Here is a 27,123-nt window from a genome sequence, read left to right as displayed (position 1 = left end):
CCATTTCCCCCTCTCCGAGATTACTATAAAGTAGGAATTATCAAAACAATCAGTCAAGAGAAAGCATCTTCAGGTAAGCTCTAGCTGAATCACCATTGGATTTTTACCCCTCAGATGGGAAAACATGTCCAATTATAAAACAGTGGCCTTAAAATCACCCAGAATTTCCAGAGTCCCATGGAGAAACACTGCCAAACTTAAAGGTGAGAAGATCTTGTTCTCACTCCCCCAGCTGAAAGTGAAGTTTGCACAGGAGCAACCAGATGCAGGCTCTCAGCAGGAGATGCCTCTGGGCTTCCACGAGGAGACACCAGCAGGGTATCAGTTTCACTAAACTGCAGGGGTTGTCTCAGCCTGTCTCAGAAACATGAGCTCCTATCGTCTTTCAAGATGAGAGATTTGAACATCATTATGCATGGGTTTCCAAGTGCTACAGAAATGAGCAATTACATTCGCTTCATTATCTGAAGACCGTGGCTCTGGCTGATGCTTGTGAATGTTGCTGTCCTTGCCACGAAAGAGCATAAATTAGGAGGAGGAACATCTCAGCTGCACATTTGAGTTGTATTACCAATGTCAGTCAGCTCACCATAGTGCTGACAGTTATTTCTGACCATTTAGTGCCTTTTAACAGACTACAGTAAATAGCTAAAACTGATTCAATTTCCTAGGTGACTTGGAATAAAAACCCAAATGTTTAAGTATTTTATCTCCTGAGAGTTTTCTAGGGATATGTTTGACAGTTCAATGTGCTTCCATACTGGAAGCACTTAAAAACTTCCTAGGTTACTGTTGAAAAACCTGTTTTCTAGATCAACAGCTTCACAATAGTTTCCCAAGGAGACACAGAACGCATTTAGCAGAGTAACGTGGAACTATGTTTAAGTACAAAAGAGAAAAAAAGGAGAGACTTTCATGAAGGGCATTACTATTAATAAATTATAACGGAGATTCAATGTTGCCCTGATACTTCTGCAATATCACTGATTGCTTGTGAACAGGTAAGAAAGGAGATCCATATGTTAGACACGTGAAAGACCAAGTGACACAGGCTGAATGGCATTATTAATTCAGTATCATTAAGCTTACAGAAAATTGTTAAAATATGTGCAGAAGAGATGGTGAGATACTTCCTTTAACTGCACAGGCTCTGAAGTACACCTTCACCTGTGGCATATATCATGTGGCACAATGGAGTAGTTGGATTTGTTTATGGTAACTCAGGGATGCTGCTCAAGAGTTCTGCCTGTGACCACCCATTTTGCACAACAGGACTATACCAGACTCTCCACATTCCCCATGGGATTTCAAGAACCAGTGAGCTGGTTGTAACTCGTACTGCATGCGAGGCTGCATGCTGTAGCTTGCACACCTACAGCACATGGAAATAACTCCCACAAAATCCTGAATGGACAGGAGGGTCTGGAACTTCACACAGAGACTCACTGCCCCCTCAGAGACGTACTAAGTCCTCCCTTGGTGCTCTTTTAATTGCTTTAAGTTTCAGCTGATACTCTGGGTACAGTGAATATCTTATCAATTTTATTGCCCGTTTCCATGTTCCTCTAACGTAAAGGAGACAGACAGCTCCTCCTTAAAGAAATTCACCAAGCTCACAGCTAATGAGACTCTGCCTATGGCATCATTGTCACAGCAGACTAATTCCAGATCTTCAGCTGCTCTCACTTCACTCTGAAGTACCTCCCCCAGCTGAGGAAAAACTGCTGGTGGTTACAAAGAGGAGAAAAATGTAGCATTTTTTACCAGAGAGGTTTCCTCTTTTCCCTGCCCCAAAAGGAACGTGACAGCTGAGAAAGGACTGAACAAGGTGACCTCGTTATTAAGAGCCTAAGGAGACATAAAATGCAATGCAGCTTTTAGATGCATATATCTAAAAATCTTTAAGTTGCTGTGAGGTAGGAAGACCTCAGACTCATAATGCAGGGGCACATTCCATTGCCAACGCTGTGGTGACTAGTAAAAAAGTCTGCAAGCTAATTATTATTCAATCTGATAATTTATTTTTTGATCAGAGTAAAAGGATTCCCCTCCGGGTGTAGCTCCTTCTTCTCCCTTAGGTACCTGACATTGCTGAAATTGAAGGCCATAATTCAATTAACAATGGATGGGAACTCTTAACGAAAATTAACCATTCAGAAACAGATGTTGAGGCCACAGAAATACAGATACTCCCTATGAAGCATCACTGACTGTCATGTGGATGGGAAAATGCAGAGACATCTTAACTTGGAATTATACACCAGATGAGATAGTATACTTACATCTGCGGACCACAATTCAATGAAGTGCTTAAGCACATGCTTAGGTTTCATTAATCTGCTTTGCCATATGCTTAAATTTATTCTGTACTTATAACATAGCTAGCCAAAAGGTATGCGCTTTCACAGTAGTAAAACTTCCCTGATTGCTAAACCACCTTTGGATATGTGTGATTTCTTATGGCATACAGAAAAGTGATGGCTAGATTTTTGGATATAATAAATAAAATGCGAACTTGTGAAACAGACTCCATGGCTGCAGCTGGAACTAACGCTAACTGTTTGCAAATCAGGGCTGCTGAAAGGCTGGCCACTGACCACCACGGCTCATGTGATTCGTGGTTCAAAATGACTAACACAGATGCCAGGCTTCAAGTTTAAAAAACAGGAAATGAAGGACAATTGGAAACACGATGCCTACATAAGGACGTATGCTGGCAACTTTTGAAAGTTTTACCTTCACTTTTTGGGGGAATACAGTTGGAAACGCAAAATCAACATAGTGAGCTCTGTTTCTAACTCTCCCCCTCTTCCCCATTATTCCCTTTGGGAAAGCTGTTGCGGAATCTCATCAGACCAATAATTAGGGACTTTCTTTTTTCTAATTTCTGATGGAAATTTATCCATCGCCAGCTTAAAGCAATTTAATCTTGTTCTAACATTGGCCTTGAGCTTAATCAGACTGTTTATCTCCCTGGCATTTACTCTTTCAGTGCATTTAGAGACAGCAATCATTTCCCCTTTCAGCACTTTTTCCGAGAGGTTACACAAGAAGCTAAAACAAATCTCCCCTTGTAAGGTAACAAAAACCATGAAGAGAGATCTGAGTGGACAGAACTATTTCTGAAGATGGCCGCATAGTCTTCTGTATCAAAAGATTCCAGACAGATACTTGTGCAATGGCTCTACCACACCTGTTAAATTTACCTGCGTCTACACTGCCAGGGCCAGAGATTCCCTGGGCAACCTATTCCTGTACATAATTATCTTCAAAGTAGAATTTTTTTCTTATAGTTACCCAGAATCTCCCATTTCAGTTTACGACTGCTATCTCTCATTCTTCTGCTGTGTACCTCAGGAATAAGCCTGGCTTTGTCGTCTTGTTAACCTCTTTGCAGATTCTGGAAGATTGCTATTAGGACTCCCCAAATCCTTCTGTTCTCCAGGCTGAAGAAGCCCAGTATCCTCAGCCTCTTCTCACTAGGCATGTGCTCCAGCCCCCAATCATCTTGGTGACCCCTCCACTGAACCTGCTGCTTTGACATTCAGAGCTGCCTCCCACAGGATTCCTTCTACCGTGAACTGCTCATTCCCTAAAAGGGCGACCACTCTTTTCTTCCTTGCCTGTGCTTCCCAAAGAGCTGCTACCTCCCTATCAGATCTCCAGCCATATGAGCTACCCCACCACTTTTCAGCTCTTCCAATGATTTCACTGTTCTGTGTCCATATGTGGAGCTAAAACTCCTCCTGCTTGTTTCCTAGGCTGCATGCATTTGGATAGAGACACTTGACATGGGTTCTCTTTTGACTTGTTTTATGTTTCTTGAGGGTGCTCTCACTCCATTCCTCTGCCCCTTGAACTTATCACCCTTAACCACAACTCCCTCACTTAACTTTAAGCTGTCATCCTCCAGTATAATCCAGTTTAAAACCCTTCTCATCAGGTTGGCCAGCCTGTTGGCAAAGGTGTTCTTTCCTTGTTTTGTCAAATGTATCCTGTCTCTCGCTAGCAGTTCTCATTCCTCAGAGGAACCCATGATCATAAAAGCCAAAGCATTTCTTGTGACACCAGCTACATAGCCAGCTGTTAACTCACAGGTTGTGTCTGCACCTACCTAAGCATTTCCCTCTCATCCGCAGGTCTAGGCTTGCACATAGGTCTGCCTTTGCATAAAGAGGTCAGCAGTCTCTTTTGTTTTACTTCAGATTTCCCTTGGCAGTGTCACTGGTGTCCATGTAGATGAGCAGCAAAAGGTAGCAATCCAAGGGTGAGATGACCCTTAGCAGTCTCTCTGCAAAATCCTGGATCCAGACCCTTGCCAAGCAACTCAACTCCTGCAAAAGCATGTCTGGTCAGCAGACGGGTGCCTTCGTCTCCTGCAGAAAGGTATCTCCAGTCACTGTTACCTGCTACTCACGCTCAGATAGTTCTCACAGAAGGAGCTTGTTCCCTTTCGTTGGCTATTAGGGCATTTTACCAATTCTGTAAATTTAGATCTGAGGATGGAGCAGGAGTGTTTCTTCTGCTGACAAATCACAAGATTCCAGACTCCTTTCCTTGCTTTTAACAGGAACACATTCACTCCAAATATCTTGACTTTAGGACTAGGAGTAGGAAGCCCATGCTCCCATGAAGGTCATTGGGCCCAACTGCACTGTTGGCAAGCATTTTTGATTGCAGTTAATGTGACAGTGACAGACGTATTACAGTCTTAAAAGACAATGAAGAATTCAATCTCTGACCCCCATCTCCTCTTGGGATATTTTGTTACAGCAGAGAGAGAGCTGAAGTAATATAACCAGTTGCTACCACAATGAAGAAAATTTGGATTGCAAAGTAAATCACTTCCCAGGGCAAAGCTGAATAGTTCTAGCTAAATCTTGTTTATCAGAGTAGTACAGCATTTACCCTAGAACCTCCGATATTACTAAATATTATCATTATTTTACTCTGATCCTTTTTTAGCAGTAAGTGTAAACATAGAAAATCCATACAGTTGACACCACTGCCCTGGCAGATACAGAATTAACAGTGATACTCCAAGGGATTGAAAAGCCTAACTGATTTCATAAAGGGATTGAATTTAAGAAGTAACATTTTTTCTGATATAAGTGAGGCCAGAATACAGATGCTCACCTCCTGCAACTTCCAACTAATGCCAATACTCAGATGTGAACAGAAAGGACCATTTTTAAGTTTTCCTCTAAAGGAATCTATAAACCCTTCAGGCTTGGTCAATCATTAAGTATTCAGCATTCTGATTTTGGGGTTTTGGTTTTTCTTTTTGGTAGTAGATAATAATTTATCACCTACTATCACTTTAATTTTTATTGTCATTTACATTCAGTCTAGGAACAATAACATTGATTTTCCTTGCTACATTTTTAATTGTACGCAATAAAATATTTTCTATTCATTTGCTTTCCAGAGGAGGCTCTGTCACAGATTACAGACTTCTGATACTTGTTAGTTTCCCTACAGAACTTTCTGTAATGCCAGGGAGGGATTGAAAAAATCCCATACCCCTGAACTATCACTGAAATCCTCTTAATACTCAAAGAGGAAAACTCTTATTAGAAAACTTGAAATTCACCTCAAGCAAGGCAGTAAGATGCCTTCAGAGAGACAGTGTCACTTAGTGGGTAGCACAGAATCCTAGGACTTGAGAAATTTGAGCTAATACGATAAAGCTGAACAGAGAGTTATAACAACAATAATTTAAAGGTGATGCATAGGAATGCTGTAGTAGACATCACCCCAATAGCTTCCAACACTACACAGACGAGGCCACTTTGGTCACTGGTACAACAGAATCAAGAGGAAATACTGTGAGATCCAAGAGGAATACATGGAGCCAGAATGACAAAAGGGCATAGATGAATTAATGCTTCATAGTATAGAATTGTAACTGCTGAGAGGAGATGAATCCTGGGAAAAAACTTCAGGGCAGCAGTGGCTGCTTAAGTTAAAGCAAGAATATTTTTTACAAAACGAAATAAAAAAATTAAGATATCTTGATATGCCAAGAAAAGAGAGTTGATAGGATCCAAGAAAAATCAAGAGGTGGGGCAAAAAGGGCAAAAAAATACGAGATTAGAAAGAGAAAATAAGATCTTGCTGTATGATGATTAATCACTAAGGGGAGTGGCTTCTGATCAGGCAAGTCACACAAAGTATTCCCTCTAAGAAATTATCCCTCTAAGTCCCATTAGTCCTTTATGTCTAATGGTTAACCTTGAAACTTCAAAACATTGTATTACTCCCTCTAGGCGTCTGGTGGTAGACAAATATTTTAAACCAATGCAATAATCATAAAAATACTACAAAATCAATCTGTAAAGTACCAGTCTATCAGACCTTCATACAGACAAACATTTGAATAATTTTTCTTTTTTCAAGTACAAAAATATGGCACCTTACAGAAAGCTTTTTACCATAGAATCATATAATAGAATGGTTTAGGTTGGAAGGAACCTTAAAGATCATCGAGCTCCAACCTCCCTGCCATGAGCAGGGACACCTCCCACTAGACCACGTTGCTCAAAGCCCCGTCCAGCCTGGCCTTGAACACCTCCAGGGATGGGACCTCCACAACTGCTCTGGGCAACCTGTTTCAGTGCCTCACCACCCTCACAGTAAAAAATTTCTTCCTAATATCTAATCTAAATCTACCCTCTTCCAGTTTTAAACCATTATCCCTCGTCCTATTGCTACACTCCCTGTTAAAGAGTCCCTCCCCATCTTTCCTGTAGGCCCCCTTTAGGTACTGGAAGGCTGCAATAAAGTCTCCCCAGAGCCTTCTCTTCTCCAGGCTGAACAACCCCAATTCTCAGCCTGTCCTCATAGGAGAGGTGCTCCAGCCCTCTGATCATCTTTGTAGCCCTCCTCTGGACTCATTCCAACAGGTCCATGTCCTTCTTATGGGGGGGCTCCAGAGCTGGACGCAGTACTCCAGGTGGGGTCTCACGAGGGCAGCGTAGAGGGGCAAAATCACCTCCTTTGACCTGCTGGCCATGCTTCTTTTGATGCAGCCCAGGATATGGTTGGCCTTCTGGGTTTTAAGCGCACATTGCCAGGTCATGTTGAGTTTCTCATCCACCAACAACCCCAAGTCCTTCTCCTCAGGGTTGTTCTCAATCCATTCTCTGCCTGGCTTGTATTTGTGCTTGGGATTTCTTTAACACATGGCCTTGTTGAACTTCATGAGGTTTGCACAGGCCCAACTCTCATCCTCCCTGTGGATGGCATCCCTTCCCTCCAGCATATCAACTGTTCCACAGAGCTTGGTGTCATTGACAAACTTGCTGAGGGTGCACTCAATCCCAACATCCACATCACTGACAAAGATGTTAAACAGCACCGGTCCCAATACCAACCCCTCAGGAACAACACTAATCACTTATTAAATTACATACAAAGTATTTAATTCTGTTGATCAAATTTGGAATCCACATTACAGTCTTTTAAAATGCTGCTTTTTTTTTTTGTTCAAAAATCTATTCACAAAAAGCTTGGGAATTCTCTAGCTTGCTACAAAACGCCCATATAGGATCAAAGTCCTAACTGGAAAAAATACCCAAACAAAACTAGAATGAACACACATATGTATGCACACTCCAGCTTTGTCCTGTTTTGTTACAGAAGAAAGATTAAATGAACACACAGCAAGTGAAAACACTGTTGTGGTCTTCCTCAGCTTACCGCTATCACCAAAAGAGAAGAAAGTCTTACCAGGTTCCCATTGATCTCAGTTTAAGCATCAGCTACTACTGATAAGCAAATGTCAAAGAGAAATGTTATATGTTTTGCTGCTAATCATTTAACATAAAGCAGTCAACTTGTGCAGCAGAAGAATTGTTTTACAGTACAGCAAATGATTAATACTACATTGCACACAAAACCCCAAAGGATCAGAGAACTGCAGAAAGAAGTTTGTTAAGGGTGGGGATGAAAAGAAGGATTAAGACTTCAAAGGAAACATAAGTAATTGACAGGTTGGGGAAAACACACAGCTTTGAGAAAATTAGCTTTGTAACAGAAAACTTTTTGTGGTTTCCATAAAGCAGCAAACCCCATATTATCATTTTAACAAGATCATATTGCAACAGTTAGGGGTAACAACAGAGAGCAGGAACCTCATTGGAAAAGCTTTATTTAGGGTCAAGATTATCCTAGATGATCATCCATCAGCTGCTGTAGTAACTAATTAAAAATCTGGACAAAGACTGAAAAATTTTGAGAGCAGAACCAATGAATCTTACCAAACACCAGATATTGATTCAGAATCAAATTGGATGACTCCAGAATTTAGAAATACATAATTCAATTAGACTCCTTACTTCATCTTTTCTTGCAGACAATCATTAAGATGTGAATTTAAAAACAGCTGTGTGATTAACATATCCTGCTATAGAGTATTACGTGTTTCTTAAGAATTATGAGCAGATGAAAATCTCATTTAGTAATGACTATTCTTTTTCACTTGGTTTTGGTATTTTCCCTTCCTCTCTTGAAAGATCAGTATTTCTTTTAAAGTGGTTACCTGCAAGCTAACAAACTGACTTACAAATTTGTTATAATCTCTTTGTCTATGCAAAGACTGTAGGATGAGACTTATAAACAAATATTTTGCATATGTCTTCATTATACAGAAGTAATCCATAACTATTAGATGTCATCCTCTGAAAAAAAGTCCAGGAAAAATCCACATAATTCCAAATATTTCATAAAGCTGATGAACTTTTAACTGATGCTAAATGAACTGCTTGAAAGCATATGAGTGTTTCAAAAGCTAATTATTATTTCTAAGATACTATGTAAGCTTTGTATATTTCATACCACACACTTGCTGATGCTGGAATAGAACTAAATTATAAAGAATTTAGCGACTAAGAGAAAATCCCGCTAAAATTTTCCTTTTGTAACAGTGAGAAGCAAGCTGGCAAGAAAATCTTCCTCAGGTCAAGATGTGATTGACAAAAATGAATTAAATGTGGATCACTGATATCCAGTAGAACACAGAAATCCGGTGGTAAACATGAAGCAACACCACTTCATAGCCATAGATTATCATGAAATAAACCTGATTCACTTGGACCTAGAGCCTTTGGATTGTAACATTTACACAGACCCACTACAAAACCACGTTATAAGAATGACTGGATGATCATCAGCTCAGCTAGATTTTCCCAGGGAATAAGACAAACACAGGCTCTAACTCTAACAGTCTTATTTTAAGAACAAAAGTTGAGCTGTAACCAAATCCTCAAAGTTTCTTACCAAAGAAGGAAACTAAGGCAGCTAAACTGCCAACACAGCAACTTTTTTTCTGAGAAACCATTTCAACATGCTACTGAGGTTCTGGAAGCACAAAACCCCTTTCTGCAGGGGTTTCTGTGAAGGAATCAGGCTCCCAGAGAAGAGCTTGAGTGAGACTTTTCCATTGCTAATATTTTTTTACATTGGCAGTGAACGGCTGAATGGCTGACTTTCTCATAGAAAAAGACAATAGGAAAAAAGTAATAAAAAAGCTCATTCAAGTGACCTACAAGGAGCTTGAGGCACAGTCTCACTGCTTTGTCAACTGGATTAAGTTCCAACAGTGCTCTTTGAGAGCAGATACCAAGCAGGAAAGACAGCCTTTCAGGACAACAAATATTTTGAGTACTAAATATATGTTTAAATATTTTTTTAAAATATTAAATAGATGTTTAAATATATATTTAAACCCCTTCCTTGGCAACTGGGACCTTTTTGCAACTGAATCTACTCACAAAAGATACTAATAATATAGGAAAAGGAGACATGAAAGGTTATCCCCACATTTCCAAATTCCAAAGTTATCCCCCAGAAGAGGCACACTCACTAAGGATTTTCTCCAGAGTGCCAGTAGAAGCCAGATTTGCTTCTTACACATATGAGGGGGTACAGAACTATCTGATAACTCATTATTGAAATTCCTGCAAAATTCAAGGAAGCAGCTGCCAGAAGAAAACTCAGAATTTGAAGGTATATACCCTGAACTTCCCATTAAACTTTACTCTACAAGCACGGAAACAAAGCAAACCAAATAACATTGGCATAGAGAATTGCAAGAACAAACTCCAGTGATGTTTCCAGTCTTGTACCTCCCCTCACTTATATCTATTGCAATGTGCCCATCTAGGAGCAGATCTCCATGCCTAGTGACCCTGTCTGCATCTGTAAAATGGCTCAGGTAGTACTGTCTGGACCTCCAGCCAACTGGCACAGTACAGCTCATGTGCGTATGGCTGTTCTCTCTTGTCCCCAAGAGAAGGTGGTACCCTCCAACGCCTGTGCTAACCCCAAATTGTGCCCAGGCACTGTCTGTGAGAATGATATAGCAGGCTAGCAACAAAAACTGTGCTTGGGACCATGCTAAATAATTAGCTGTACAGCCTCCTCTATGGCAATATTTATGTTAATCAAGGGCCTTACTAATACTGTTGTTACTATTACCATAATACTATGTTCCACCTCAGTACAAAGCTGAGGATGTAATGGCATTTTGTAAAATACTAAACGAGCCTTACAGTACCCATTCAGAGAAGGATGTGGGTTTTATACAATTTACAAACTCGGAGCCTGTGAGATCAAAAGACTATACAATTTACTTCTTTCCAATGAAATTGTAGTAAAAAGCCAAGAATAACAGATGTGACTCCTGATTCTTATTGCTCATATCTAGCTGCTGGACTACTATCTATGATATTAAATTATTCACCATTTCTCCCAGGAAAGGCAAGAATGGACTCACAAGAAAAGCTGTGTGCCAGAAAAAAGGGTTATCCAAGTATTCACACACTCTTTCAAAAGAGTTAGCTAACTGACAAAAATATGCTGCTGTAACACATTTTCACATGTAGGTAGCAATTCTTCTCTACATCCCAGGGCTGGAATCCTGTGTGGGGAAAACTGAACCGCTCAATATAATGTAAAAGACAGGCCTCATTAACTCTTGGACATCTTCTCATTTCTTGGTCATAAATCCTATTACCTTGTATTACAAACTGCCATAAAACTCACAGATAAAAGATAATTTATGCTCAGTGTACAGAAGCTAATGTTTCTGTACTCCTGAGAAGCACACAACCAGAAAATGAGAAAGTATGTATGTGAAACCTTAAGTCATTCATATTGAGCATGGCCAGCATGATAAACATGACTCTAAGGGCCTAATGCTCTTCAACCAGGGTAGATTCTAATTGATATTACCAAAATTTCAAGCATAAAAGGTATGGACTGTTGCATAAAATATCCTACTTATAAAGACTGATTATTCCTTATTAAGAATTCAGGCTTTCCTCCTTCCCTCCACTACAGAAAGAAATACGATAGCTATTCAATACTTTTTTGTTTTTAAACTTTTTTTTTTTTTTTTAATTCCAATCATCACATTAGAAAATGCTTCAGAGCAAGCACCACCTCCTGGAATTCTTACACAGCCTCCTTATTTCTGAGCTCCCATCCTAATTAGTGTTGCATGGCACACAAAAACTAACAACCCCTGGAGTTGGCAAAATCAAAAGCAGTTCAATTTCTTATTTGCTTTTTCTCTGAAGCAATTTAAAGTCTTTGGACTTTGGCACTGATTTTAACTGTGTTGGTTATCTGCTTAAAGGAATATTTGGCTTTACTGAGGACTGGGCAAAAGATGCATTAAATTTAGGCTGTTTTTCATTAGTTTTCCTTTCCCATTCAGAGGAGAGAAAACCTTTCACTGTCAACTTACAACTTCTGTAGTTACACTATGTTCTCATTGCTTGGACCCTTCCACAGCTGCACCTCATTTCATGCCTGCTCTCTTTTCTTAAATACCTCTTCAGTAATTTGACCTATATGGGAATTCATCTATCTAACTTTAGATACCTACAGTGTATACCTAGATCTCAGCCTACCACCCAATTTCCCCATATAGTCCACAGAGACAGGTATTTATGGGGTATAATTCTTCCCATCTTTTTTCTCTTCTTCACCTCTCAGCATAGTTCATCCTTACAGGTCAGAAATGAATATAAGAGTTTACTTCCTTGTAGTTTTCTTCACTTTCCATGTCAAAACATTTTTATCAATACATTTCAAAAACTTGCACTGTCAGTCCGTCTATTTCCCAAGAGATGCCCCAGTACTCAAAATGCCAATTACCCTTACATTCAGTGCTTGGATAATTTTATTGGCTAATGAAAAAAGGCTTTGTTTACCTGGTTCTCCTTGCTTGGTAGTCTGCCGTGGATTCCAAATCAGGCATTGTCTTTGTTGTCTTCCTCTAACACCCTGAAGACTTTTAGCAAGCCTGTAAGCCTGTTTCCTACAACACTGTGGACCCTTTGCAAGTGTGTTAAATATTAGTATATTTCTTCTGCTGTAGCCCTCTCTATCAACATTGTAATAATGTGAAATAACTCTCAGAGCAATTACTTAATAGATTCTATGTTGTACTTACTTAGATATCTGCTCGCACTGTCCTCATAGTTTCGGCATTAGTAACTAAAAGTTCAGCAGCTTGACTTGTTACTCCCCTTTGTATCCTTCCTAGGGCTGTTATGGTATTAGCAGTTTATATTTGCTCCATCCAAATATTTTAGCATCTGCCTACATGGATAGAGAACCAATACAGGTCTGCCACCATACTGAATGGAGGACTAAAGTTATTTTGAAGCGAAAACATGCTTATATTTTCCTCATATATTTTATCCAAAGAATCCAATAAAGATCAGATTCTTCTTCCCCAAGAGAGAAAGGTTTCAGATCTACATTTTATAGAAAAAGCAACATGCTCTTAGCTTTACCATTTGCATTAGCATTTGAATCTCAAAACCTTGCTTCATTTGTTGCACAGTTTCCAGACTTGCATTTCAAAAAGTCAGTGGGTCTCCCACTGTGCTTAACTCCCTCCTACCTTGATTTTAAATTACAAAGGGGAGAGGGGAAAAAGAGAGAATGTCATGATTGTGGCTGTTTACGAGAACAAAATATCATGCTGAACTCCATACAAAAAAAAAAAAAAAAAGTACTTTCAAACTTAGGATCCTCTTTTCTTTTCTGTGTATAAATTACTTACTTGATTTTTATCTAAACTATGCAGGATTAATGTTATTATCTGGAGGAACCATGACAGTTGACTGAAGATGCTGACAGTGACAAGTTTAAACCAGCACAGAAAAGCAATTTTGTGTCGAAGTTAGCATTAAGATTGTTTAAACAGCCTGCCCCCTATATCTGCCCTTTATTTCTGAATGCTAGAAACAGCCTGAAGTTACACAAGTCAGTGACTGGCAATGCAGACTGACAGCCAGGAATGGCACAAAAATTAATATCCTGTGGAACTCTCCCCATCAATAAAAAAGTAATAAATGCTTCCTGTACAGCAGTATTAAAACCAGAACATAAAGACATTTCGAACAAGCCCAAACAATTAGTAACCTCCTATTTCTATTTAAATGCACAGATCATTTTTTTTTTTTTTAACATTCCAAAGGGTTCAATTATTCATTGAAGATTCTTCTGAAAGCAACCTTAGGCACGGCATTTTAAAGCCACTTATGGAAAAGATGAATGAAAAGAATTAAGTCTTTCCAGTCCAAGTAAGTGATTTGTAAGCTAAACTGAGAATTCTCTGTCTTATTTCAGCTTTTCAATATGTTCTTAAAAATATCCTAAAATTAATTTACGGTGGTCAGTGAAGTACTGCACCCACAGATCAATCACAAGCAAGTTACTCCTCACTTTCAGATTTTAACCCCAGTTATCCTTTAGCCTTCTTTCACTCTGCTGCCTCTATACATTTAGCTGTGCAACTAATGATCAGTCTCATTCCTTGTCATACTGGCAAATGAGCTCCTGCGCCTACTATCTTTCCTGCAGACACAGTGCTTCAAAGCTGTTAATACAGCATCTGCCCCTGTGGATTTAAATCTATAATCTCATAGAACCTTATTAATGCATTTCTCAAATTACAATGAAGCACGTGTGGTGCAGGGTTTTGTCAAATTTATCTGTGAATGTTATTTATTTTAATGAAATAAGCTTTCCAAGATAAAATTGGAAAGTTAGTTAAGCTTCTAGAAACCCTGACATCAGGAAAAGGTATTTCCAAACAAATTTCACTGTTACAGAAGACTCTCTGATGCTTAGATTTGCCTTTAATTTAAATCTTAGAAGCAGAAGCCCAGCAAGATCTTTTGTGTGTGTTGTTTTATGAATCAATAAGTGGAATAATGGACCTGAAAAACCACAAAAATAACACACCTTAAATAAATTCCCTCGCTGATCCTAGCTGGATTCCCATCATAATGAACTGCACCACTCAGACCACATAAGAGCTCTGCCTGACGTGTTTGTCAGGAACTCCCTCATATCTTCCTCTTACAGCTTTCTTTTGTTTCTCTCACTGCAGACATACTTATTTCTAATCAACATGCAAAAGGTCTGTGTGCTAAATTTAAACTTTCTGGAATCTAATGAAAAAGTTTTAAAACTTTTTTTTTTTTTCATTTACAATAAAAAACCCTGTATTTACACAAATTCAGTTTTCATATCTTCTGGATTTCTGTGTTCCTCCCTGTCTTCAAACCAGAACACTCTCCTTTTAAACAAATCTATCCTGAACAAATTAAACACAATATTTTCCAAGGCAGGAATGCAGAGCCCATTATTTGCTGTCCACTTTCCTGCAAGATATTTTATATTTAGGCTCTGACTCTAGAGAATACAATTAAGAAAATGAGCATTTAATGATGTAAGACCTACCAGGTCAGGGTGGGTGGAAGGTCAGTTTTATTATCAAGTAACTTTCACATCACTTACAGGCTGAAGCAGGTATATCAGCGAGCACTCCTGGAGAACTATCACTGGATAGGGAGTGATATTTGTCGCATGAAAAAGTGTTTCCACTGATGCCATTATTTGGTCAAAGCGTCCTCCAAGTCCGCCCAAAGTCACAATCACATCAATCTAAAAGATAAAACAAAAACAGTCACCAAGAAAACTTTCAGGCATAATCTCTAGACCCTGAAAATAAGCAATAAAATCACTTTGGGGAAAAAGAAAAAAATAACTACTGACTATACAAAAGTAAATGTCAAATACAGTTATTTGCTCCTATTACTGATAAATACCATTATGTGATTTTTGAGGCTGAGTATTAAAGCTCAGTGAATTCATGACCAATGTGTGATACTTTTTAAAAGGACATAACTGTCCTCCCTAAAATACAGGCCAGTCTTTCCAGGTACTTATCTGTCGGTCCTGAATATATAGAGCCTAAGATATATCACTCCACATCTAAGCTCCTCAGCTAACTGTGGTATATCTGAGCCTTAGTATCCCCAGATCTTAACATCATTTCACTATCATCCTCACAGTTTACAGAGTGAACAAAGGAAATTTCAGGTTAGGGCCATTATATGTCGTTCTTGTTCCTGCCACACAACATTTTAATGTACAAGCAATCCCACTCACAGGCTGGCTCTACTCAACATTAAAAGTACTACTGAATTAGGAGGTTCCACCCCAAGTGACTGGCACATCATCTTCCAGCTGTCACAGAGAGGGTCAGGAATGGGAGCACTCTTCTGTCCCAGCCCCAGACCCGCACAGAGCGCCGCCCGACTGCTTGCAACAGGCCACCAAGTTGGGCTGCTGCTGCTCAATTCTCTCACACTCCATCAAGACTCTGAACGCTTTATTTCCTATCAGCAGAAAGGGAGTATTTAAAAACCTCGGTTAAGAGCTTTTGGGTCCTCAGATAAAAGGTCACTGAGTGCAAAGTATTATTATTATTACTCCCATAATGTGGGTCAGTTATGTTCAGTAATTGTATTTTAAAAAGCTACCACTGAGTAAGTCATATCTAGAGCCCTGACACATTGCAGCAACAGAGTTTTTAGATGCTGCTTTGGCAATGGCCATCTGGTGAAGTTTTCAACTTTATAGGGCTTAAGTCTATGGCTACTGTGATTACATGAAGTTTTACTCAACCCAGGAGCCACATAATGCTGCTCTGTGTATCTGGAACGATGTATTAATAGCATCAGATTCTATTTTTATTACCAGGGCTGGGGTTTTATGATTCTGTTGAATATTCGTTTGCATGAAAATTAAGCTCTTTTCCTTTTGGTGAAGAATTATATCATCTTTCCCATCACCACCAAGAAAATAATTGAGAAGCCAGAATGGATAAAATATAACACATTATATTGGCAGCAAACGCTGAAAGAAAAAAACCCAACCCTATTCTTGTACTGCAGATAACATGTATTTTCCATGCAGACTACAGATCACACAGACCTAAAATACGACCAATAGAGTATGAATGGTAGAAAAACCTATCCTTAAACAGGAGATAAAACAGCAAAAGGTAAAAAGCATGTGTTTGTTCCCAGCTAAGCCATAATACGTTTTCCATTTTATTGATTCCATTGTAGAAACAAACTGCTTTTGTTTGACTGGTGATGACTGTCATTTAAAAAGGTGGATCAATTCTCTGAAAATAATATTACAAAAACAACACACCAGTACGAGATCCCTACCTGACACCTAGCAGTAAAAATGCCCCCCACCCCAATAGAGGCCATGGGGAAAATCTGCTACATTAACCTGGAACCACCTTGAAGTTAAGTTGGCTTTGCAAAGGATCAGGATCCATATGTATGTTGGTTTTTGTGTGAAAAATGGGACTAAAGCTTAAATATCAGCGTAGCCTAGCCTAGCCTAGTCTTCAAAAAGCTGAGCAACTACCGTATAGTTTCTTGGTATATATGTCTCACCATACATGAACTTGTTTGTTTTGGCTTTGATGTTTATTCTACAGTTTAAAAGGTAAGGATGAAGGAAACACAGTGTTCCCTATGACCTGTAACTAAAATGATCCAATAACATTCTGAATGTGTCTTCTTTCCCTTGTAAAATTGTCTGTATGTCAGACAAATCCCACTCTTATTCACACACGTGTACATACCGCGAAGTATAGGACCTATCTGAAATAATGAAGGTCTCACTGACTGCAGCTTTTTGTGACAGAGATTGCTAGAGTACTGCAAGTTGAAGAAAAACATAACAAAAAAATACTTCTGCATTTTAAAGTGTGATAGAAGTGATCCAGAAGTCCTACTCCTTATTCAATAGCAACAGGGCAGTAATCTTGTGAACTGGTGCCCAAAAAGTAAGAAAATAAAACCAAACTAGCATGGAGTAGATCTGTTGAAAAGGCATTCATAAAACAGAGGTTTGGGGTAGAGGCACGTTGGGAGAAAGCTAATAAAGATATGTGAAAAGGCAATGTAGCTATTATTTAGGGTTCGCACGGAATGTGAAAATGAAAAATACAAGTATGTGACAGCTACACAAACAAAAACAGCTGGAGTGTGAGAGGAGCAGGCAGAAAGAAAAGCTAAAATTCTGCACTTCAGTGATGGTTGACAGTCCTGCCTTTCACTGGATAGTCTTGGCAGCAGTGACAGGCATCCAGACATTGTAGGACTTTTAAAGCCTCTATTTGAACCCTAAGTCCTAGGTATACACACTTTATTTATTTAAAGAAAACACAGGGAGCCTAAGTCCAACAAAAACCCCAAGAGCCTTTTCAACCTAAAGCTATCACCTCTGTTAAAAAAGACCCACAACACAAAAATCACAAACTAACAAAACAATCAGTTCCTTCCCTGCAATCACTGCTCCTCTCACTCTGCCAAGCACTTAAGAAAATGGATGTGCCATGAAAGCACATACACGACTCTTGGTCATTCCAGAACCTAAGACAAAGCGAATACCAAAGCACAGGACATTTATATATTCCCACACTTCAGACAGGTAAGACCATTCATTTTTCTACCATGATTTCCTATACAATATAGGCTACAGAATTATACTGTTACTGCTAATCAGCACAGCAGGTAGCATTTGACTAACACACTGTACTTCAATTGAAATGTCCATGCTTCACTTGAATGTCCTGTCAACAGTCCCCTTGCACAATTTGTTTTCACACAGTGCCATTCATTTCCTGAAAAAAGGATATAAAACCCAAAATAACTACAAAGAAAAGCTTACATTGTTGCAGGCACAGTGTAGAGGGCACTGTTTTCTCTTAGGCTATCTATAACCTGACTTAAACATATTGCATAGCATCTTTAAAGGCGATCGAGCTTTAATTTAGAAAGAGTTGAAGATCCAAGGGTGGGGTTCAGTCATCTTTAAATGATACACTTATACATTAGTCTCTCTTGAAAGAGTTTTAGGAGTGCTACCAAACAGCACAACAACTAAAAGGAGAAGGGAAGCACAAAGAAAGACTTCATATTAGCAATTGAGGGATGTATTTCCTCCTTCTCCCCTAAGTTGTAATTTAGGGCATGCTGTAACCAAGGGGGGCCAAGGCTGACACCACATCAGAATGAAGTTGGTCGGGTTCCTGCTTCCACTCTCAGAGAGACTACTGGAATGGACAACTTGCTGTAAATTATTTCCAGCCATACTAAACACTATCTTTCTGTGAAAACTGGTCCAGCTGACATTCCTCTTTCTGGTACGGGTAGGTTAAATACAAAGAAGATTTTTGCTATATGATTGGGGAGGAAGTATTTAAGGAGAAGGGTGAAAGGACATAGGAAGCTGGGAACTGCCTGGGGTGGGTGAAAAGAAAGCAATATCTAGCTTTGCAATGTCAGCATCACCATGACATCTAAGAGTGAAGTCCAGGGCTTAAACTCACAGCAAAGTATGTCCATTCTTTTCAAAACTGTGTTCTCAGATAAGTAATCATCTCCCTAGGGTACGAGCAGGGCTCCGGACAGACAACTCAAAGGACTTTCTTCCACATGAGCTCCGTTTCAGCCAGACAACTTGCAAACAAACACACATAAGTCTCAGAGAAGTGGGTTGGTGAAAGGGAACACGTTTACTGATAACAACCTGTAGCACTGAATGAACATCAAAAAAGACCTCCCGAAAAAGAAAAAGGGAAGGCAACAGTAATCAAGACGTCTTAAAAGCTCTGGAGCCATAAATAAATGTCACTCCCTCTGAGACCATGGAGACCATCCATTGCTAATACAATACCTAAGATATTTCTATGCCAATTACAGGTCAGATATTCTGCCTGATTCAAACATAGCTTCCTTTTAACACCTTCTCACTTCACTGATATCTTTTCACCTTTCACAGCCTTTCCTCATTTCCTACCATTCATAAGCCTATTCCTTTAATTTAAAATTTTGGAGGAATATGATATAGAGAATAAAATTACTGTAGTTACATGCATATTATGTTGAAGTATATTATATGCTGAGATACATATATATTAAAATATATTATATGCTGAAAAGCAAACAATTAAGTAGTAGTATGAATGCTACATTTATTATTGCATTATTGCTTTGACACTTTCTCAATTTTGACCAGTTTACAAAAAAAGCATTTTTTTTTCTTCATAAGGCAATTTTGTAAACTCAGGGTGTGGTTTGAAAATCCAGATATAGCCTTTCTGGTCTCTGCATCAGCTTCAGTACTGAAGACTTTAAAACATAGCAAGCACTTTCTTTGATAACAAATGAGCCAGAGTAGATTTCAGCTCATTCTCCCATAGCTGTATTAGAGATCTTGTACTGGCCAGATCACAGTCATTTTTTATATCATCCATAAAATTGCAATGTAAATGTAATGAACTATTAAAACCCACAACCCAGTGCTGAATATATAGCAAGATACTGCCCATTTTAGTTGATTATACTGGCTCTCTAGCTCAGTGTTTTACCTAAAAGGTATGGCATTCATTTCCTATGGGAATGATATGCCCAGCCACACAGCAACATCTGAACTTTGCTCGGGCAGAATCCTCTTTACTCTACCCAGAATTTGCTCATTGCTTCAGCCACCTGACTCTTCATAGGAACAAGAGCTCTCAGCTGAAGGCTGCCATCCTGTCTGCGTACCTGAGATGACAGATAACCTTCCATCAGATTCATCATCACCTCACTGATTCCACTAATCTTTATATGATTTATATGATCTCCTTCAGAGAGCATTTCTGCTTCTTATGTTCATTTTCACCCAAGTGCTTTCTCTAATTGTAAACTTTTTAATTTCGAATGAGAGGTTCATTCTTTCTGCTAATGCCAATAAGCATGCAAATAGATAGCACTTGTCTGCTTAAAACAAGCAACATGTATGACAGTATGGAAAAAGGTACTCTTAAAATCCAGTCAGATTTGAGAAGCTGAAAACATTTTAATCTTGGTTCTAGTACTGACTTTAGTTTACATCTCTGGTAAAATGACTTGATTTCATCTCAGTGATTTGGCTTTGCTCTTTCCTGCAGGTAAATGGAACATTTGAGGGTGTATATAACATCATCTGGCATAATTTTGCAGAACATAAACTTCATAACCATTGACTTTATTCTTTCTTACTTACAGAAACCTAATCTACAAAATCTGCATGAACTGCTGGACCCCAAGCAATCTGAATTCGACTGCTTGCTCTTGTGCTGAATGACCTTGATCAAACAGTACTCCCTGTGCCTCAGGTAGAGTAGGGACAGCAATAACTCCCGCTCTACTACTGCCGGTCAGGTGGAGCACAGCTCTACAATTTCTGCTGTATACGAGACCAGGGTCATTGGAATTCCTTATTGCCTCAAATTTTCTGGGTGAAGGGCTTGTCCCTACTCCAGACCATTACCATGCCACTGTGAGTAGGCAAAAGTGCACTAAAACTCTTAGAGCAATCTGCTCACTGAGGCTTTGGAGGAAAATGCATGCTGGTTTTATCCCTGATGCTTTTATTCGGGTGCATGAACAAAGATTCCAGGACTATCAATCATCTGTCTTCTGAAAAATCATGTAATCTTCTCTTTTTTTAAAACGGTACGAAAATACATTCACACCTATCAAGCTAACCTTTCTGCTCCCACAGCTGAACCACTGTAATCCACAGTGGGTACTGTGGTATCACCCCCACGGAAATGTAAAACCAATCACTGTACACTATCATATCCCTAAGAAAGCAAGCCCTGGATCTGTATTAGCAGCAATGCAAGAGGTCCTCAAAAGGTTTTGCTAAAATGGTCTAGAAAATCTCTTTAACAATCTCATATTCATGTGCATCTAGTAGCCAAAAGCTGTGTTTGGCACATGCTGTGTTTTTAATCTCTTCATATACTGCCTCCAGGAGTAAAAAAAGGAAAACCAAACTAACTAAGAACTCCCATCAATGAATAACTCAAGGGAGAAAAAGAAAGTGATCCTATCTTCTTCAGGACAATCCGTTCTTTGTAAGCTTTGTATTTCATGTTTCACTTAACCCTAGCTATCAGTCTTTACTTCGAGGAAATCCAAAGTGTAATCCAAATATAGCTTTTACAAAATCTTCAGATGAGTATGTACAAAGCCAAAAGCATATTTTTTTAATATTGTTGTCTATTTTCTTTCAGATTACTATCCAAAAGCATTGCTACACCTGAGTGCACTTGATCCATACTTAAAAACACAGACAACCAGCAGCTGCAAAATGAAGATCCTCCAAAACAGTCTTCCTTCCCATCCCTCCAACATGTTTCCATGTTGTCACAAGGTCAGCAGGACAACACAACCCCAACCCACTGCTTCCCTGACAGCAGGACACCCACCCCGCCATGCTGATGCCTGTCATCTCGCACTCCTCAACTACAGCCAGCTGGCAGCCTGGGCTGAAGGTTAACCCAGTCCCACCAGGGTCAGCAGGTGGGGAGAGCACTGCACAGGGAAGAGGCTCTTTGCTGTGAAGACTCTCCCTAAAAGCCTTCGTTATTCCCCTAAAGGGATACAGATCATGTTGAGGATCAGGGAGCCTTGCCTGGACTGTGGCTCCTGCCGCAGCGTGTTGGCAGAAAGTCTTGTACAGGAAGGTCCCTGGCTATTCAGGATCTGATGGATCAGAGACACTGTAAATTCTGCCTGCTAGCCCACAAACAGAATATATATCCCAAGACACATATCAATGAGAGCACGTGCGCCTTTGCACACCTCTATGAGCCCCGACAACTTCTCTTTGATTTCCTTTACAGTCCTGTGGTGGATTAACCTTGGCTGGCAGCCAGGCATCCGCCCCAGCCGCTCCCTCACTCCCCCTCCTCAACAGGACAGGAGGAGAAAAAAGATGAACAGCTCATGGTTCGAGACAAGGACAAGGAGATAGTTAATTACCAATTACCATCCCGGGCAAAACAGACTTGACTTGGGGAAAATTAATTTAATGTATTGCCAATTAAAAATCAAGTTAGAGAGAAAAAAAAAAAAAAAGGTCAAAACTAAAACCACCTTTCCACCATCCCTCTTTTTCCCAGGCCCAACTTCACTTCTTCATTCCCGACTCCTCTACCTGAGCACTCCAGGGGAATGGGGTCTGTGGTCAGCCCATACCACCTCCTCTCCACCACTCCTTCCCTCTCATGTTGTTCCCCTGCTATAGCATGGGGTCCCTCTCCATGGGGTACAGTCCTTCAGGAACAAACTGCTCTGGCGTGGGTCCTCCACAGGCTCTATCTCCTGCCTGGAGCCTGCTCCTACGTGGGCTCCTCTCTGTGGGCCGCAGCTTCCTTCAGGGCACATCCACCTTTGGCATGGGGCCCTCCACTGACTGCAGGGCAGATATCTGCTCCACCACGGTCCTCCATGGGGCTGCAGCCTGTTTCCCTGCTGCGGTGGGCTCTCCACAGGCCGCAGCTCCCTCAGCAGATACCCACCTGCTGTGGTGAGGGCTCTCTGCGGAACCTCTGCGTGGCTGGACCCCCTCCTGCCCCACCCCGTCCCCCTCTCCCCTCGGGGATGTTCCTCACACTTTTCCCCTCGCCCCTCACCGCCGGGCAGCGTTCTGCCCTCGCTGAGCGGCGCTTTCCCCGAGGCACCCGCCCGTGGCTGAGGGGCTCAGCCCTGCCCAGTGCTGGGGCCGCCGGAGCCACTGTCTCCTGCTTGGGGCAGCCCGGCCTCCCCTCGCCTCACAGACACCCCTGCGGCCCCTGACAGCTCCTGGGCACATAAATCTGATACAAGTACCTACTTCAGCCTAACTAACCACCCTCGTTGCTTAACTCATTATTATTTCTGCTTCACTAGAAGGCCGAGACCAACATAAGATGTGTTTGCCACAGCCGCCTCTTCTCTCCCCACCCCAAAGCTCCCTTTCTGTTCCCCCCATGGCTTCCAGTGGTTTTGTTTCAGCTCCTGCCCAGACCCTTGGAAAGCCCACAAAGGAGGCTAAATAAACCTGTGGTATTTTGAGGTAGTGGGGTACTAGGTTTTCTATGGAAAAGGTTCGTTAAGTGAAGCGGTCTGCCAGCAGCCCACAGGCACTCGAACTTGTCAGAACAAAGTCGACCTCAGTACTACCAGCAGTGGTTCCTGTGGCTTCCTAAACCAGACACATCTTTTGTTTAAAACTCATTTTATGCCTGTTTTTATTTCCGTCCTGTCACATTAAATTTGGGTATCAAATTTTAAGGAAAGAATCACAGATTTTTAAGGGAAAACATTCCCTACAAAACACAGAAAAGGAAATTAAAAAAAAATATCCATTTCCATTAAATGGCGATGCTTTTTTTTCTTTTTTTTTTTTTTATTTCATCTTAGTAAGAATTAATGGCTCAGGTGCTTTCCCTGCGTATCTTAGCATTTAGCAATGAAGTCTGTATAAAAGATGCCACAAATAATGCGGAGCTTGTAGGGCATCCTCGCTCTCCTGCGGCAGCATCACAGAGGAGATAATGGCCAAAGAGGCATTTGTACCTGAGTAGGACGAGACGTTAGCTCTGCTGTTTAAAAAGTTTAAACTTGGGTTCACACAGGTCTGAAGAACTCCCTATAGGTCCCAACAGAACAGTAATATTTTCAGCTGGTCTGAACATTAATCTTCATGATGAACAAGGGGATAATAGCCTGTCCTATTATGCTCAAGGGACAGATATAAGACCTGAAACTAAAGACAGAAATTTTTTCCCGTGTCTCTCAGGCCCTATTCTGCAAATGGTTCCTCTTTGGAGTGATTTCACTGAATACTTGGGCAGTACAGAATTATTTTTTTTTTCCATGGGAGTGCAGATTTGCAAAAAGAAGTCTTGAATTTATACATTTGTTTCTAAGAGGCTGGAGATATTCTTATATTGAAAGAATTAGGTTAGGATCTTGGATGCCAATTTCCTTTTCAGAGTAGGTTCAGTATTTATAGCAGGTAAGCTAAACATATCCTGAATAATGTCAGCTTACACCCATTACAGAATCTATTTTATTTTTCTATGCTGTCCTCTAGACTATATAAATTTAGCCATGCCCTTAAAATGAAATGAAGCATGATTTCTTAAACTGGAGGTGCTTGTGAAGCTGTAAACATTTTACGGTCACATTTAATTTGCACAAAATTTTGAGCTTTAATTGTTCAGCTTAATTGTTCAGTTGTTTAAAAGGGAAGCTCGATCGGTTCTTTAGGCAAGTTGAAGAGACCATCCCCCAAGTCTCCTCCTTAGCAATGACAAAGTCAAATTAAAAGGCAGCTGATTAAAAAAAGAACAGCGTGAGCGTCCAGACTAAGCAGAGCCGGGTTGCCAGTGTGGCTCTGCTATGAAGACCCTTCAACCCCACCTCTGTTCAGCTTGTGCTACTGCCTTTTTTACAGTGGGAATACTCTAGGGGCCTTTAAAGTATTACCAGGCTGCCTCATCTTCATAATATTTGTGAAGAGTTAAATTATTGTAAGCCCCTCTGCCCCTTCTTGAACACTGCTGTTGTCAGCCAAGAGGTCCAGAGTTAAAGGTGAGGGAAAGTTAAAGGATTGCAGAAGACAGTGAGGCCTCAGGACTACAGGCTAAACCATTTCTATGTAGCACCAACCCACACACTTTTACTTTGTGACAGTCTTAATACCTTCCTGTCCCCTACGCCCCCAATACTCCTTTTTAGGTAAGGAAAAGAAAAAAAAGAAAGACCCACTTCAGCTTCAAAGGATTTGACCAATATTGCAATTTCACTGTTTCCTTGACTGTTCAAATGCTATGCAATGTAACAAAAAGTGGGAAAATGTCATGGGAAAAAGAACCCAAACAAAACCGGTAAGGAAGCCTTCTTATACACACTACTTAAATAAGTTTCCTTGAACAGGATAAAAAAAGAAGCCACAGAAAAAGGTTAATTTGTTGATTCACGTACTGCTTGAAGGACCAGATCACTGCAGTTTATGAAGTTATGAAACTGTTCTCTCTAAAGCCAGTGTTTCTACACTCACTGGTGTAGAAAACTGCTAAAGTTTTTTATGAAACTATCTCACTAATAGCCAAACCCCTGTCATTTATTCTTGACGAGCATCTCAATTTAGTAGGAAGAAATCATATTTGAGATGTAAAAAATGCCCTGACTAGTATAATCTGCAGTTAGTCTGCTGTACCAGCACAATTTTCTTACTATGCCTAATTATAAAGATAAACTTACATCCCATTAACTAAACAGAATTTCATAAAAACACTTCCTGGAGATTTCATAACACCACAGTATTCATGTGTCAAACAGAAAAAAGACCCCAACCAAGTTATTTATGAAAATCTCAGGCAACAAACAGAGCTCTCAGTCCTTGAACTGCAGAGAAATTCCTGGTGTCAAAACCTATGGCTGTTCAAGATTTTCTGCTACAACGTCCACCTCTAAGACCCTGACAATGCAAGTGTGACAGTCTTCTGAGATTAGTGGTACCTCAGAGTGGCCCGACCACTTTCCCAGCACGGAGGCAGTTACATCAGCAATAGCTACTATCAGGGAAGCTGTGCTGCTGTAAAGCAGAAGGGGCTGGAGGGGGGAGGAGAATCACGTCTCCTACCAAAAATAGTTATAAACAGGACAAAATTGGTGGTTACAAAGGGAACGGTAAATCGACAGTAGTAACCTCACATTTTCTGTTTCAAATACATTCAGCCTTTGACTAAGTTGAGCGAACAGTAGCTGGCTTCCTTATTAGCTTCTACAGTCTTGTTAATGAGCATATCCTTCATCTCTCCCATCCCCTGAACTGCCTAAATAAACGGTATTTTTTCCCCTTGTTCTTCCCCTCCCCAAAGCTTGATAAAGGGTTTATCTCTTTTAAACAAACAAAAATCAATGCATTCTCCAGAAACACCACACTGCTTTTTTCTTCTTTAAATTATCTTCATAGAATAAATACAAGCCCCAGTAGAGTGTACAAGGATTACATCAGAAAATTTCTCAGTATGTGATGCAATGTGCTCCTACAGACACCCATTTTGCATGAAATTATTCTAACACAAAGATATTCAGTGCGTCCTGATGCCCACAGCTTTAGTGGAACAGGTAGACTGTCTGCTTCCTTCACATGAAATTAGAGTGTTTCTCTTTGGGAACTGGCAGGTTCTGATATCCTGCATTACAAGAAATGTACTTTGCCATACCTTTACCATGGGAAGCCTTAAAATAACTCAACAGTAGGAAAGAGGGGTTAGATACTGCATTCCTGGAACGTGGATTTGGACCTTAGAGTCAAAATAGTCAGCACTCAAGGATACCTCTGCGCACCCTATAGGAGGGGTTTACTCCTGTTGAAAGGTATTGTGAGATTCTACATTTTAGAAGTGGTAATTAACACTAAACACTTTAGATCCATTTGTTTCTTTCTGACAGGAAAGGTTTATGAAGAGGTTTACTATGCATAACTCATGAAAATCTTTTGATATAGCACTTGACAGTATAGAAACCTTTTCATTACACGTATTTAACTTCTCCTAAAATATATCTCATTTGCATTTTCTGTTCTCCTCCTGTGAGGCATTAAGAAGAAAAACTCAACAGTGCCATCAAAATTGAACAAGTTCATTTTTAGCCCTGCCTTCTATATGGAATTTGGAGATGGAGCCACAAACTTCAGAGTCCTCATAAAAGCTTCACACCCCAGCTCCATGCCAGCTTTGTTATCTTCCAGACTGCTTCTCCACCTATTTATAGCACGTAGTTAGTTTCCTGTTCCCAAATCCTGGTAACAGCCTGTCCTCGTTTCTAGGTTTTCTTTTAAAAGCCTTTCCCGCTACTGTTCCGGGTCCCCAAAAGTTTTCAGAAAAGAAAACAAGTGATCCGGCATGAA

At 40.2% G+C, this 27,123-nt stretch overlaps 1 protein-coding gene across 1 annotated transcript in view; it reads right to left on the bottom strand.

Annotated features, from left to right (window-relative positions):
* TPK1 (thiamin pyrophosphokinase 1) overlaps positions 1 to 27,123 on the bottom strand; it is a 314,822-nt gene that overhangs the window by 95,266 nt on the left and 192,433 nt on the right. Inside the window, exon 6 of the mRNA XM_082480043.1 lies at positions 14,827 to 14,973. Within this exon, the coding sequence (XP_082336169.1) occupies positions 14,827 to 14,973 (147 nt within the window). The remainder of the gene's footprint in view (positions 1 to 14,826; positions 14,974 to 27,123) is intronic.

Source organism: Vanellus vanellus, assembly GCF_965231255.1.
Source record: "Vanellus vanellus genome assembly, chromosome: 2".
NCBI classification, from domain to species: domain Eukaryota; kingdom Metazoa; phylum Chordata; class Aves; order Charadriiformes; family Charadriidae; genus Vanellus; species Vanellus vanellus.
This window is presented reverse-complemented; position numbering and strand designations above follow the sequence as displayed.